The sequence below is a fragment of the Geospiza fortis genome, unplaced genomic scaffold (assembly GCF_000277835.1).
Source record: "Geospiza fortis unplaced genomic scaffold, GeoFor_1.0 scaffold333, whole genome shotgun sequence".
NCBI classification, from domain to species: Eukaryota; Metazoa; Chordata; class Aves; order Passeriformes; family Thraupidae; genus Geospiza; species Geospiza fortis.
In genome coordinates, this window is record NW_005054347.1 from 3,107,685 (window position 1) to 3,117,540 (window position 9,856).

A 9,856-nucleotide genomic window follows, 5' to 3' on the forward strand; every position below is an offset into this window, starting at 1 on the left:
AACCGGGACCGGGCAGGCCTGCGTCCCTTCCTAGTGTGGTAACGGGGCGATGTTCCGGCACTTGCCGGGGGATACCGGTGTGCCTCTGGGAAGGGCGATCTGGCACTGTGGTAACACTGGGGATTGTGCTTTCGCGATGAGATCCGGTACTGGGGACACTGGTGTGGCTCTCCGGACACCGCCGAGGCACTGGAGTGGCTCTGGAATTATGGTGCTGGCACAAGAGTCCGTCACTGGAGGGGCTCCGGGCGGGGAAGGAGGGAGGTGATCCTGCACTGGGAGGGATCAGCAGGGCAGCTGATGTCCCTAGTTAAGTCCCTGGTCCCAAATGGAGGTTTTGGGGACTTTGTTCCCATAGGCCCCGCGGTTGCCTGGGTCTCCCTTCCCGGCGCAGGCCGGACTCCAGCAGCCGCAGAGCCCACGGGGAGGCTGGGGACGAGGAGGTTGGGGACGGGGAGGCTGGGAACGCGTGGCCTGGCACAGACCGGGAGTAATGCAGGACTGCGCGCCCCGCTCGTCCCAAATCTCTCCAGGCGGGAGCAACTGGTGGCCCCGATAACTTAATCTCGCGGGCCCTCATCGCCTCTCTCCCGGGGGGCCCACGGTCCTGAGCAGGAAGAAGTCCTGGGCTGTAGGGGGAGAAGTTATCGCACTTGTCACAGCTGGGCGCAAGCCTCTTCTGCGGTCAGGGAGTGGGGACGAGCGGCTTAATCTGGCACCCTGTGCCCCAGTCGTGGGGGACTGGCAGGGCTCCCAGACCCCTCGTGGGTGACACCCTGTGCCTGCTCTTTGCTCCGCAGCCCCAAAGGCTTCCCCAAGCTGAAGAACGACACTTTCCTGCGTGCGGCACGTGGGGAGCAGACGGAGCACACCCCGGTGTGGTGCATGCGGCAGGCGGGGCGCTACCTGCCAGGTGAGTGGTGGAGGCGGGCGAGGGGTAGCGAGGGAGCCTCAGCAAGCACCCGGTAACATTTGTGGTGGTCCCTTGTAGAGTTTCGGGAGACGCGGGCGTCACAGGATTTCTTTGCCACTTGCCGGAGCCCCAAATTGTGCTGTGAGCTGACACTGCAGGTGAGCATCACTCAGGGGTCTGTGTGTCCCCTCTTTCTGCCCACATGGGGATGGGTAGAAACCTTGGTTCTGGCCATCCTGGGTGGCCTTAGTAAATTGTGCAGCCCTTGGAGATTCCACTGCCTCCTGTGCTTGACCAGGTCCTCCATGGGAAGGGAGTCACAACCCCTCACTAATGTTGCCTCTTCCTATGTGCAGCCACTAAGACGATTCCCCCTGGATGCTGCCATCATCTTCTCTGACATCTTGGTGGTGCCCCAGGTAAGAGCCATGGCCAATGCCACAGAGAACAGCAGCTGGTAACAGGGCAGAATTCAGGGCTGCTCCATTCCTGCTTCTCCATTCTTCCCTGTCCCCAGGCACTGGGCATGGAGGTTGTCATGGTCCCTGGCAAAGGACCCACGTTCACAGAGCCCCTGAAGGAGGTGGAGGATCTGCTGAAACTGCGACAGAAGGTGGATGTCACGGCAGAGTTAGGTTACGTCTTCCAGGCCATCACACTGACACGGCACAGCCTGGAGGGCAAGGTGCCGCTCATCGGCTTCTCGGGGGCACCGGTAAGGAGTGTGGCTCCTCTCTGTGGGTTTCCCTGATGGGCTTCTCTGTCTCCGGGGTCAGACCAGCTATGGCACCCCCAGCTGTGGGTGCTACATGGGTGTGTAATGGGGGGCATTCAGTACAGGAGCAGCTGTGCCCCAGGGCCTGGAGTGCTCACAGGTCCTACCTTCAGCACTGCAACTGGGATTTTGTGTCTTCTTTCATCTCCATCACTCTCCTCACTTCACTCCTCCACAGTGGACACTCATGTCCTACATGATTGAAGGTGGTGGCTCCACTACAATGGCCAAGGCCAAGAGCTGGCTCTACCGTCACCCCGAGGCAAGCCACCGTCTGCTACGCCTGCTGGCTGATGTCATCATCGACTACCTGGTGGGGCAGGTGGCTGCTGGCGCGCAGGTGTGTCCTGGGGCAGTGGGGACAAGGCCAAGAAGGAAGGCGGGGGATAGGGAGCAGAGAGGATCCAGCATCTGGAAGGAGGAGGAGGGACTGAGTTGCTGCTCTCCTAGTCCCACGGGAAAGTGGTTGAGTTGCCATTCCTGGAAGTATTTGATAGACAAGTAGATGTGGCACCTGGGGACACACTTTACTGATGGATTTGGCAGTGCTTGGTTGTTAGACTCAATAATCTTAAAGGTCTTTTCCAGCCTAAAGGAATCTGTGTCCCTGGCAGGCGCTCCAGCTGTTTGAGTCCCACGCAGGGCACCTGGGCCCGGAGCTGTTTCAGGACTTTGCCCTGCCTTACATCCGGGACATTGCCCAGGCTGTCAAGAGCAAGCTGAAGGAGGAGGCACTGCCCCTGGTGCCCATGGTGAGTCAGGGCTGCCTGGATTGACCATGACGTCTGGGCACTGCTGGAGAGGGGTGCATGCCCTGGTACCTGCTTCCCTCAGTCCAGCCTGTGGAGAGGGGTCTGAGCTGCAGCAGTGGCTGCCCATCTCCTCCCTCCCCAGATCATCTTTGCCAAGGATGCACACTACGCCCTGCGCGACCTGGCCCACGCCGGTTACGAGGTCGTCGGTCTCGACTGGACCATCCGGCCCCAGGAAGCTCGGTAAGAGTCTGACTCAGGGCTCAGGTGTCTGGGCAGGTACTCTGACCTCCTCCTCTGCCCTGAGGCATCCCAGGCCTGGACATTGCTGCTCCAAAGGTGGGGATAGTTGGGCCACCATGCTACAGCTTCTAAAGGCTGTGCTGAGGGGTCCTGGGTGTCCTGCGGTGGGGGCTGCAGGCACCTGGCTGCCCTCAGTCTCTCTACCACATGCAGCAACTCACCTGTTTCCTCCCTGCTGCAGTGCACAGATAGGAAAAGATGTCACCCTGCAAGGGAACCTGGATCCGTGTGCTCTCTATGCGCCCAAGGTGAGCCATGGCTAGTGCCAGCAATTAGGGCTAGTTCTAGCCTGTGTTAAAGGCCTTCTGCCTCAGCTTTGCCACTTGCAGCACTGGCTCATGTTCCAGCATCCCCTCAGGCTAGCTGAAGGGGACTGGTGGGGATGAAAAACCTGAGCTGGATTGGTCTGACACATGGTTTCCTACCATACTTACAGGAGAAGATTGGCGAGCTGGTGAAGAAGATGCTGGAGAGTTTTGGGACCCAACGCTATATTGCCAACCTGGGCCACGGCCTCTACCCTGACATGAACCCTGAACATGTGGGTGCCTTTGTGGAAGCTGTGCATGCTCATTCCCGTCATATCAACAAGCACAGCTGAGCCTGGCGCCTTGGGGACAGGACTCTGGTTTGGGCACAGTCACCCATGTTGTCACAGGGCTCACTCTAGGCTGGGCTGCAGCATTAAACCAGGACTTCCTCTGCAGCAGCCGTGTGGCTCTGGCTGGGGGGATGGGGAACTGGATGGCCCTGAAGGAGATGGAAAGTCATGGCAGGCTGCTAGAGGAGCATGTGTGGTGAAGGGGAGCCCCTGAGCCCCATCCTGCAGGTCAAAATGGGGAAACAGGAATGGCAGCAAATTGTGGAGGATGCCTCTCCCTGCCAGGCTGCAGTGTCCATGCTTGCAACAGAGGATGTGAGCCCAGGGCACAACAGCCATGTCCTGAGGATGGATGTGCTCAGCCCTGCTAGGGAAGGTGAGCTGCCTGAGGCTGGCAGGGTCACAGCGTGGGAGCTTGGGGCTCACAGCCCACCACTGGCAGAGACCTAGCATCAGCTGTTCCACAGTCCTGCTCAGGTTGAAATGGGCAATGTGCCCACAATTCAGGGTAGACTCAAGGGGCTGGGAGAGCCAGCAGGACTCACCTGGGAGAGACAGGTGGCAGAATGGCAGAAGCCTGTGACACAGCACCACCAGTACCCTGCCACGCTGGCTGGGATGGCAACAGAGGAACCATGGCCCTCCTCCTCCAGCTCCCAAAGCCTCTTTAGGACCATCACCCTGGTCCCTAGAGTGTTTCCCCATGCACATCTCTCCATCTCCTCTGATCCTCAGGGCCAAGCTTTCCTGGGGCTTAGCAAACCCTGCAAAAAGCAGCCCAGGAACCCCAAGTTACAACTCCTTGCCACCCCATCCCACACTGCAGCACACTCACTGTGGTCCAGGCTGGCAGCAGGATGGATCAAGACATGGAGAAACAGTGGTCTAGCTGGCATGGATAGGGCAGTGTCTCCAGCATAGGCAAGGACCTGCTAACATTGTACATGGCAGGGAGTTGCACCCAGAAGCAACCAGGGTGCCCTGTCCCTGCTCTGTTCCCCTCTTCGGGGCACAGGAGCTGGCTACCACAGGGGGCTGCAACACTGCACAAGTGTGGTGAGCCCCCGCCAGCTTCAGAGAAAGGCAGGAAAGACACAGGCTGTAACGTTCATCCCTTTTATTATTAAACATCAGATGAAGAGGTCGCACACACACATACACGCACGCACACACAAAAAAAAAAAAGGGAAGGAAAAAAAGAGAGAAACAGACTGGTTGAAGACCGCTATTTCGGTGGCGACACAGACCGAGTACAATTGGGTTCCTGGCCAGAGCGCGGACACAAGTCACTTGCCAAAAAATTAAACCAGACAGCAGATAACTAACGCGCATTCCCCAACTACAAGTCACCATCCAGACTGGCCCTGGCCCCCCCAGCCCTCCCAACCTGCTGGCAAAGAAATGAACCAAAACTGAAGAGCCACTGGCCTGGGGCTGGAGGGTGTGTGCCCCCAGCACCGGGTGAGCTGGGAAGGGCCGAGCCTTGGCTGCACCACGGAGCTGGAATGAGCTGGGAACGGTGCAGGAAGGTGACGCGGCTGCCCCTCCCTCCCCCGAAGCCACAGCCCCAGTGCCCGCCCAGGCACTCACACCCTGCACCTGCCCTGCCATGGGCCGAGTCCTCCATGGCCAGCATCTGCGTGTGTCCGAGTGAGCATCGCACCGAGTTCCTTCCTTTGCTGGGCTGCTGCTCCTCCATCTGTCCGTCTGTCTGTCCCAGGGCTGTGAGTCGAGTAGATGTTTGCCTCCCCCCCACACCCTTCTTGCTGCTGACGATGCCATGGGAACCTGAGAAATGTTCGCGTGCCTCCTCCTCTTTTTGTCTGTGGTTTTGTGTGGGTTTTTTAAATAACAGTTTTAATAATAATAACAATAATAATAACAATAGCAATAATAAAAATAATCGCCCCAGCCCACAACAATTTCAAGTATCCCCCAAATAAAAGACAGAATTATAAATAATTATAACTTTACAATTTAATAATTGACACATATACTATAGTATTTACAGTATCATAAATGCTTTTTTTTGTGTTACTTTTAGTAAGCAATCCCTGAGAACAGTTACTTTTACTTGTTTTTATTGAAGTATCTTCACAAATAGAGGAGTTTGCATGTCTCGGGCGGGCGGGAGAAGCGCTCTGCAAAGCCATTGCTTTTGGTGACGCATGAGGTTCTAGTGTCGCAGGTTTCTTTGCTTGCTTTTTTTTCCTTTTTTTTTTCTTTTTGTTTTGTTTCGTTAAATTCCCCACATAATTTTAAAGGTTTTTTACTTTGCAACCTTCGTATCCCTCCAGCGACCATGTCCTTCAGGAAAGAGGTATTAGATTTCCAGGTTAGCTTTTGGTATTGGCAAGGGAGGGCAGGGGGCTGAGTAAACCATCCTTTTTCCCTGTGGTTGCCTTTTGGTTTGTGCCCAAGGAATCTCTGGATCCTCTCAGTGTGTGAAATGGTTAAATCCAAGAAAGAGTAACACTAAAAGAAAAAAAAAAAAGAAAAAAAGAGAAAGAAAACAAACAAACAAAAAAAAAGAAACAGAAGACCAGAACAGAGCAGCCTCTGCCAATGGGGGGAAGCTGATCTCCACTTTCCTTCCTTCTTCTCTCCCGAGTCCCCGTGCTGCGGCCAGACCCTGCCAGTGAGCATGGCAGGAGCCGGGGCTCACCCAAACCGTTCTCGCACAAGCAGCATCAGTTTTTTCTTGCCTTTGTAGATTTGTTTAAGATTGTCAATGAATTGGGCAAACTGTATGTGCCCGTCCTGTGCCAGGAGGAAGGTCTCCCTGGCCTTGCTGAGGAACTCGATGAACTCCCCATAGTGCCGTGGGCTGATGTGGGTGAGCCGGGAGTGGGTGGTGTTGATGTAGGCGCTTATCGTGGCGTCCAGCAGCTGCCGCAGGGGGGCTTTGTCAGTGGACATCAGCTTCCCCGAGTTCCTGCGCCCAGGGATGCCGGCCAGCCCTGGCGCTGTCATGGTGCAGCGGCGAAGGATGTCCGAGAGCACAGTGGCACAGTGCACGCTCTTCACCACCAGTGGGATGATGGCCGCCAGCTCATTTTTGCCCAGAGAGTGGCTCAAGGCGCAGGCCCAGAGCACATCATTGATGGCTGGGTGCGTGTCCTGGTTGTAGGCCAGGTTGAGATGTGTCATGGCCAAGGAGGCCAGTTTGAAGGCTCGGAGTGGGTAGCCCCGGTGCTCCATGTAGCGGGCAATGGTGAAGAGCTGGGTGTAGGTCATGCCGGTGGAGGCGGCGTCAATGACGATCTGGTAGGCAGTCTCGAAGGCGATGTGGTCCTTCTCGCAGAGGGTCAGGGCAGACAGGGCACAGTTCTGGGGGTCCTTCATGGCGCACTGCAGGGCCAGGGTGCGGGCACAGCTGGCCAGCTCTTCCCGCTGTGGGTAGTCCAGGCTCAGGCGCAGGATGGTGTTGTGGGACATCACTGTGGCAGCCACAATGCTGGTGGCCTCTGTAGGAGTGAACAGTGAGTACCAGCTCTGCAGGATGCTCACCAGGGCCCTCACTCCTGCAAGAAAACATCAGGGTCACAGTATATCCCTGGAACCTGACTGAATTCATGGGGCTCCTCTGAGACCCAGAAAAAGGGCAAAAACAGCCCACAGCAGTGCTGCTGCCTCTGCCCCAAGAGGGACAGGGCAGAGGGGGACAGACAGGCAGAGGCCAACCAGCACTGACATGCTGCAAGGCATAGAGACCACCACTGGCCTGGGCCAGGTACAGGGCACCCATCCATGTCTCAAAACCGGCCACTGCTGCAGTCCCAGCCCTGTCAACTGGTGCTCTGAGGTAAATTCAGTTACCCAAGAAGAAATTAAAGACTCAGGAGAACTCAGATGCTCAGGGATAGGCATGACCCAAGGATCTCCATGCCCAGCCCTGGTCCCACTGCATGCAGGCCAGATCGCACATGGAACTCACCCACTTCAGTAGCGCACGTCACCAGCCACCTCACCATCTCCCGCCGCCGCCAGTTGAGTGTGGACAGCGTCATGCGCATCACCTGCGAGGCAAACCTGGGGTGACTGGCTGCCCTGCAGGGCTCTAGTGAGGCCACCCAACAGAGCAGTGCTCCCCAAAAATCCCCCTGGTTCAACTGGCTACCAACTACCGGCAATGCTTCACCTCCACCCAAACCACAGTGAGCGCAGGGGTTTCCCAGGGCTGAGGTCCCCTGCTCAGGACCATGCAGGGATCAATTTACACAGGGTCACCCTGATTGGTGGAACACCATAACCAGCACAGCTGCCATAGCAAGAGGGGCAGAAGGGCCACCAGCATCCCCAGCATCATTGCATACCTGGAGCCCCAGTTCCAGCGCCACATTGAGCAGTGTCGTATCAGAGTTGCTGTCAGCTGGCGTAGCAATCTTGAATGCATCCTGAGCCAGCTTGAAGATCAAGGAGGAGGAGTGGATGTTTTTCTGGATGGCCTCCAGCACCGTGCGTAGGCGCAGCATGTCCCCTGGGAGCAAGCAAGAACGGTCAGATGGCTCAGGCACCCCCCCAACTTGCCCTGGAGCCCCATCTCTTGCCTGCACCACAGCCAGCCCCTCTGGACACACACACAGAGGGACACACAGTGATGCTGGATCAGGCCCTGCAGTCCAGCAGTCTAAAATGGAGCACCTCCCCCAGGAAGTGATCCATCCTACAGCAAGCGTCCTCACTCAAGTTCATCCTCTCACAGAGAGGACAAACAAACCTGAGTGATCCCAGACATGTCCTGTCTTTAGCAGACATCTCCAGGCACCTGGACATTCCACCCTGGCTTCAAGTTTGACAGCTGTACAGCAGCTTCTTCCCAGAAAAGGAGGGGCTTGGGGAGATGCCTAGTATTGAATGGCTGCAAAAACATCAGTCCTCATCCAGGAACATTAGGAAGAAGAGGAAAAGCTGTTTCCTGCACACACACTGTCTTGCCCAGCAAGTTCCCTCTGCAAGGCTGGGCTGGGGTTACCCAGACTTGCTGCACCTTGGTCCTCAATGTCCCAGTTCAGGCACACAGCACTCACAAATGAGACAGGCTGAGCTATCCCCAAAGAAGGAGGTTCATTACACAATACCCAATGGTGCTGCAGTACTCCTGCTACAGGAGGTTGTGGGTGCTAGGATATATGATGGCACCAGGAGATGGGGCAGGATCTTGGAAGAGGGACACATCAAGGCACATTAATATAATGATCTGCACCCATCACCTACCAGTGCCTGTGGGACACAGTGTGGGGAGTGGGACCTTTGGGATATGTGCAGACCAGAGGTGCTAACATGCCACATTAGGTTCCAGCTTAATTTCTACTCCTACTCATAGACTGAGCAGATGAACCTCATGCAAAGACAACCAAATCATGCACAGCAGTGTGAAAAACCCAGTGCTGCACCTGGACACACAGAGACATCTCGGGTGACTCATAGCTAAAGATATCACCTGCCACCCACCACAGCCGCTTGCACTGCCACCAAAATCCAAACCTCCCTAAAATGGATCGTAGGGGTGTGGGCAAGAGAGGCTGCAGGATCACACTGGGACATGCTGCAGCAGGGGAGCACCTGAGGAAGGGGACAGTCGGAAAAACAAATGCAATCCAACAGCCCTACATCACCGGCATAAAAACCTCATCCCATTAGGCACTGGAAGGGAGAAAAATACCTGAAGGATAAGCCAAGTACCAGCTCTTCATATGAGCACTGCAAATCAGGCAGAACACCATCAGCCCTGGTAAAGCAGCCTAGAGGAGGAGGCTGGAAGGAGAGAAGAGGCTGCCAAGGCAGCAAGGTTGGAGCTTTCTGACAGCTCATTTCCTTTCCCTCTCACTGGGAAAGAAAAACATTCCCTGTCAGGCTGGCAGCACCAGGACATCAGAGGGCAGTGGTAACTGCTTGGCTCACTGACCCTCATGGGACACAAGACTCTTGCCACCTTGATGGGGTCTGTTTTTGGTCAGGAGGATGTCTAATGAAAAGCCTGTGTTCTCCTCCATAATAGTGCCTGGGCAGAAACTGAAGAGGCCCAAGAGACCAGTGAGGTGTTTCATGAGCCCTTTGCAGAACCCAGCACTGCTGATTACATATCCAACAAAAGCCACTTTTGGTTTGGTGCACAGGAAGGTCTTCTCTCTCCCACAGCCCATGCAGGATTATCACCACAGGGTGGAAGAGACAAAGCAGAGGTGAAAGGATAAATAGCTTCAAACTAAACCATGGCATGACCTCATGACATGCCTGGCAGGGTCTGCTGGCCTGGCAGCTGGCTGTGCTGCAGAGCAGGCATGGTCCTGCATCACGTGGGGCACTACCCAGGACCTGCAGCACTGTGGCTTCAAGGCCTGCCTGCACCTCATTGGAAATTCCCATCCTGCCCTGCTGGACCACAAGCCCTTTGGGACAAGAATCCCAGAAACCCCAGATTCTCAAGGCCAGCTCACTGTGCCCTGCCCACAGCAGGTTGCCAGTGGGGCACCCAGCCAGTCCCTGCCAGTGCCCGCAGAAGCAAGAGG

At 56.0% G+C, this 9,856-nt stretch overlaps 2 protein-coding genes across 2 annotated transcripts in view; one reads left to right on the top strand and one right to left on the bottom strand.

Annotated features, from left to right (window-relative positions):
* The first annotated feature begins 797 nt into the window (after positions 1-797).
* On the top strand, positions 798-5,260 carry UROD (uroporphyrinogen decarboxylase). The gene is made up of 9 exons (XM_031058705.1): positions 798-913; positions 992-1,071; positions 1,270-1,332; positions 1,431-1,628; positions 1,867-2,028; positions 2,303-2,440; positions 2,583-2,683; positions 2,925-2,991; positions 3,180-5,260. The coding sequence occupies exons 1-9, from the start codon at positions 886-888 to the stop codon at positions 3,342-3,344; spliced, it is 1,002 nt and encodes a 333-aa protein (XP_030914565.1). The 5' UTR covers positions 798-885; the 3' UTR covers positions 3,345-5,260.
* The window catches only part of ZSWIM5 (zinc finger SWIM-type containing 5), a 30,866-nt gene continuing 25,454 nt past the window's right edge, over positions 4,445-9,856 (bottom strand). The window contains exons 11-13 of the mRNA XM_014307874.2: positions 7,661-7,824; positions 7,282-7,363; positions 4,445-6,868 (exon numbers count right to left, since the gene is read on the bottom strand). Coding sequence (XP_014163349.1) covers positions 6,006-6,868; positions 7,282-7,363; positions 7,661-7,824 — 1,109 coding nt within the window. The 3' untranslated portion in view covers positions 4,445-6,005. The remainder of the gene's footprint in view (positions 6,869-7,281; positions 7,364-7,660; positions 7,825-9,856) is intronic.

Bases quoted from the DNA above. Each gene is read 5' to 3' on its own strand.
- UROD (XM_031058705.1), top strand. From the start codon at position 886: ATGCGGCAGGCGGGGCGCTACCTGCCAG. The intron at 1,072-1,269 runs GTGAGCATCACT...TCCTATGTGCAG, and splicing joins GCTGTGAGCTGACACTGCAG to CCACTAAGACGATTCCCCCT. The intron at 2,992-3,179 runs GTGAGCCATGGC...CCATACTTACAG, and splicing joins GTGCTCTCTATGCGCCCAAG to GAGAAGATTGGCGAGCTGGT.